At 57.6% G+C, this 4,589-nt stretch overlaps 2 protein-coding genes across 2 annotated transcripts in view; one reads left to right on the forward strand and one right to left on the reverse strand.

Annotated features, from left to right (window-relative positions):
• The window catches only part of NPAS1 (neuronal PAS domain protein 1), a 25,014-nt gene extending 23,177 nt beyond the window's left edge, over positions 1–1,837 (forward strand). Inside the window, exon 9 of the mRNA XM_037728510.1 lies at positions 1,290–1,837. Coding sequence (XP_037584438.1) covers positions 1,290–1,750 — 461 coding nt within the window. The 3' untranslated portion in view covers positions 1,751–1,837. The remainder of the gene's footprint in view (positions 1–1,289) is intronic.
• A 123-nt stretch (positions 1,838–1,960) lies between these two features.
• Positions 1,961–4,589, reverse strand: part of TMEM160 (transmembrane protein 160) — a 5,330-nt gene continuing 2,701 nt past the window's right edge. Inside the window, exons 2-3 of the mRNA XM_017500397.2 lie at positions 2,692–2,784; positions 1,961–2,310 (exon numbers count right to left, since the gene is read on the reverse strand). Of these exons, the coding sequence (XP_017355886.2) occupies positions 2,045–2,310; positions 2,692–2,784 (359 nt within the window). The 3' untranslated portion in view covers positions 1,961–2,044. The remainder of the gene's footprint in view (positions 2,311–2,691; positions 2,785–4,589) is intronic.

A 4,589-nucleotide genomic window follows, 5' to 3' on the forward strand; every position in this document is an offset into this window, starting at 1 on the left:
AAAAAAAAAAAAAAAGCCAGTGTGAGCAACCTGGCGAGACCCTGTCTCAACAAAAAATTTTTAAAATGAGCCAGGTGTAGTGGTGCATACCCATAGTCCCAGCTACTCGGGAGGCTGAGGTGGGAGGATTGCCTGAGCCTGCAAGTTAGAGGCTGCATGAGCTGTGATGGTTGCACTGCACTCCTGCCTGTGTGACAGGGTGAGACCTCGTCTCAAAAAAAAAATTTATTTTTGGGGGGGGGATGGAATTTCATTCTTGTTGCCCAGGCTGGAGTGCAATGGCAAAATCTTGGCTCACTGCTGTTTCTACCTCCTGGGTTCAAGTGATTCTCTTGCCTCAGCCTCCCAAGCAGCTGGGATTACAGGCATCTGCCACCACACCTGGCTCATTTAGTATTTTTAGTAGAGATGGGGTTTGCCATGTTGGCCAGACTGGTCTCAAACTCCTGACCTCAGGTGATCCACTCTCCTCAGCCTCCTAAAGTGCTGGGATTACAGGCATGAGCCCCGCAAAAAAAAAAAAACTTTAAATCCAAGTAAGTCCTCACCCATACCTGCCACATTTCATGTGTACAGTGACCACCTGTGGCCAGTGGCTGCTTCATGGGACAGTTCAGATATAGAAAGTTTCCAAAACCACAGAAAGCTCTATCCTGGAAACTTGGATTGAACAGCACAGGTCTAGACCAGGGTTTCTTGATCTCGGGTCTACTACATTTTAGGGCCAGGTGGTTCTGTGCTGGGGAGACACTGGGATGTTTATTTCATGGCATCCCTGGCTTCTCCCCTCTAGATGCTAACGGTACCCTCCCCAGGGCTGTGACATCCCAAAATGTCTCCAGATATTGACAGGTCTCTCCTGGGGACAGAACCACTCCCAGCTAGACAGCATGGGGCTCATGCCTGTAATCCCAGCACTTTGGGAGGCCAAGGTGGGCAGATCACCTCAGGTCAGGAGTTCAAGACCAGCCTGGCCAACATGGTGATAACCCATCTCTGCTAAAAATAGAAAAATTAACTGGGTGTGGTGACACATGCCTGTGATCCCAGCTACTTGGGAGGCCGAGGCAGGAGAATTATCACTTGAACCCAGAGGCGGAGGTTGCAGTGAGCTGAGATCGTGTCACTGCACTCCAGTCTGGGCAACAGAGCAAGAACAACTCTCAAAAAAAAAAAAACACTCCAAGCTGAGAACTACAGGCCTGGCCCACTGAGCACAGCTCCATTCCACAGATGGGAAGACTGAGGGCTGGGGACACACGCAAGCCCTCAGCATCTTCCTCTTCCAGAGCCGGAGCCTCCAATGGAAGGGAAGGAGACTGCCTCGCTGGAGAAGGAGGTCCCCCAGACGCAGGGCAAACGCATCAAAGTGGAGCCCGTCCCGAGGGAAACCAAAGGCTCAGAGGACAGTGGCGACGAGGATCCCTCCGGCCACCCGGCCCCACCGCGGCCCGAGTTCACCTCCGTCATCCGGGCAGGGGCCCTGAAGCAGGACCCAGTGCGGCCGTGGGGCCTGGCACCTCCCGGGGACCCCCCGCCTGCCCTCCTGCATGCGGGCTTCCTGCCGCCCGTGGTGCGGGGTCTGTGCACACCGGGTGCCATCCGCTACGGCCCGGCGGAGCTGGGCCTGGTGTACCCGCATCTGCAGAGGCTGGGCCCAGGCCCCGCGCTCCCGGAGGCCTTTTACCCGCCCCTGGGCCTGCCCTACCCGGGGTCTGCGGGCACCAGGCTGCCGCGGAAGGGGGACTGAGGACTGGAGAGCCGCCGGCGCTGGGCCCTGCTCTGCCCGTAGCCCTGAGAATTAAACGCCGGCTCCCTCCGCAGTGGTTTGGGCTCCAGGCTGTGAGCTCCTCTGTCCTCCGTTTCTGTCTCCCCGCGGGTCCTTGTCTCCCTCTCCCGCCTCCCGGGTTAGTCCGCTCCTGGCCGCCCTTCCCCAAGGAACACGAACCAGCACTCGGCATCTGGAGGAGGGGAGGTCAGGTTTTAATGTCCCAGTCCTCGGGCACCGCCGTCCAGCGCCTGCCAGGCCCCCCGGCCGTGTGGTTCACTCAGATGGTGGCCGGCCCACATCATCAGGGCCTTCCGCGGAGGCCGCCCCGTCGTCCTCGGGTACCAGCTCCACGTCCAGCTCCAGCTGCCCCATGTAGAGGCCCACGGCGCACGCCCAGAGCAGGCTGGCTGCCAGCACCGCACCGACGCCCGCAGCCGCGCCCCCCAGCGTCAGCTGCATGGGTCCCCGCAGGGCCGCTAGGCCCACTGTGTACGAGGCGCTGCCCCACACCACGCACAGGCCGCCCAGCAGGAAGAAGCCTGCGGGAGAGGCAGGGTAGTGCCAGGCCCAAGGTGGGGCGGGGGGGAGGGGTTGGGGGAGGAAAAGATATCCCGGGGTGTGGGGAACGGTCTGGAGCAAAGCCAGGATGGGAAGGAAGCCAGGAACAGTGGTAGGGTCTGGACTGCACCTTTAAGAATCAGATCGGAGGGGAGGGGACCATAGCCATGTCCTGGGCCACCCACTTGTGGGCCCAGTGCCCATGGGAGGGGTGTCATCTGGTAGGGGAAGAATAGGGGTTCTGTACTTACTTCTGGGGATAGGACGGGGAGAGTCTAGCCTCACCAGGGCAGAGGGCAGGGGGCAAGGGCTGTGCATTCCCTGGATCCCTGAGGGTGGCAAGAGTGGAAGTCTGCACTCACCATAGGCTGCTTCCCGACCCATGTCACTCTGCATGAAGGAGATGACCCCGATGCCTGATGCCAGGAGGCCATTGCGGAACCAGGAGAGGAAGGCTGCAGGGAGGGGGTATGGGGGATTAACATCACCTGCAACCCTGCCTCAATCCCCCTCACCCAGTCAAAGTAAGGGCCCTCCAGCTCCCCCCACCCTGTCCAGCCACAAGGCAAGCCCACCCCAAATCCTCACGTCTTCCAGTAAGCCCCTCACCTAACCACATCCCCCACACCCTCTCTAGCCACCACTTTAGAGCCCCTCTCCCCCAAACTCTGCAACACTAAGGATTCATGGGCTGGGCACAGTGGCTCACACCTGTAGATCCCAGCACTTTGGGAGGCTGAGGCAGGCAGATCATGAATCAGGAGTTTGAGACCAGCCTGCCAACACAGTAAAACCCCCGTCTCGGCCGGGCGCGGTGGCTCAAGCCTGTAATCCCAGCACTTTGGGAGGCCGAGGTGGGTGGATCACGAGGTCAAGAGATCAAGACCATCCTGGTCAACACGGTGAAACCCCGTCTCTACTAAAACTACAAAAAATTAGCTGGGCATGGTGGCGCGTGCCTGTGGTCCCAGCTACTCAGGAGGCTGAGGCAGGAGAATTGCCTGAACCCAGGAGGCAGAGGTTGCGGTGAGCCGAGATCGCGCCATTGCACACCAGCATGGGTAACAAAAGTGAAACTCTGTCTCAAAAAACACAACCCCGTCTCTACTAAAAATACAAAAATTAGTTGGGTGTGGTGGCACACGCCTGTAGTCCCAGCTACTCGGGAAGCTGAGGCAGGAGAATCGCTTGAACTCAGGAAGCAGACATTGCAGGGAGGTGAGATCCTGCCACTGAACTCCAGCCTGGGTGACAGAGCAAGACTGCCTCAAAAAAGGATTCAGGATGATGGTTCCTGCAGAATGTGGGGAAAAATCTAGGACCCAAGTGGCTGAACCTCAAGAAGCTTAGAAGCCATGTTGGGGCCAGGCGCGGTGGCTCACGCCTGTAATCCCATCACTTTGGGAGGCCAAGGTGGGCGGATCACGAGGTCAGGAGATCGAGACCATCTTGGCCAGCATGGTGAAACCCCGTCTCTACTAAAAATACAAAAATTAGCCGGGCGTGGTGGCACGTGCCTCTGGTCCCAGCTACTCAGGAAGCTGAGGCGGAAGAATCGCTTGAACCCAGTAGGCGGAGGTTGCAGTAAGCCGAGATTGCACCACTGCCCTCCAGCCTGGCAACAGAGCAAGACTCCAACTCTGAAAAAAAAAAAAAAAAAAAGCCATCTTGGCCAACCGCTTCCCTCTACGTGTACCCCCACAGCCTGCCGGCTCACTTCTTTCTCAGAACTCTGGGACAAACTGTTTCCTAACCCAAGCTGCTCTCTAGCCTCCCCCTGCCTTTCCTTCAAATGCCGCCATCTCCTACCGAGTATGGCCTGGACCAATCCCATCCACATCCATCTCCATTCAAGTTCCTGGCGTGGACAGCCCACTACAACCTATATCTAGATGCCCAGTCCTGGCTAGGTGAGGTGGCTCATGCCTGTAATCCCAGCACGTTGAAAGGCCAAGGCGGGAGGAGTGTCTGAGCCCAAGAGTTAGAGACCAGACTGGGCAAAAAAGCGAGACCCCATCTCTATCTAAATTAAAATAGCCAGGCGCGGTGGCTCAAGCCTATAATCCCAGCACTTTGGGAGGCCGAAGCAGGCAGATCACCTGAGATCGCGAGTTCAAGACCAGCCTAACATGGAGAAACCCCGTCTCTACTAAAAATACAAAATTAGCAGGGTGTGGTGGTGCATGCCTGTAATCCCAGCTACTCAGGAGACTGAAGCAGGAGAATCACTTGAACCTGGGAGGCAGAGGTTGCGGTGAGC

The sequence above is a fragment of the Cebus imitator genome, unplaced genomic scaffold, assembly GCF_001604975.1.
Source record: "Cebus imitator isolate Cc_AM_T3 unplaced genomic scaffold, Cebus_imitator-1.0 Scaffold266, whole genome shotgun sequence".
Taxonomy (NCBI): domain Eukaryota; kingdom Metazoa; phylum Chordata; class Mammalia; order Primates; family Cebidae; genus Cebus; species Cebus imitator.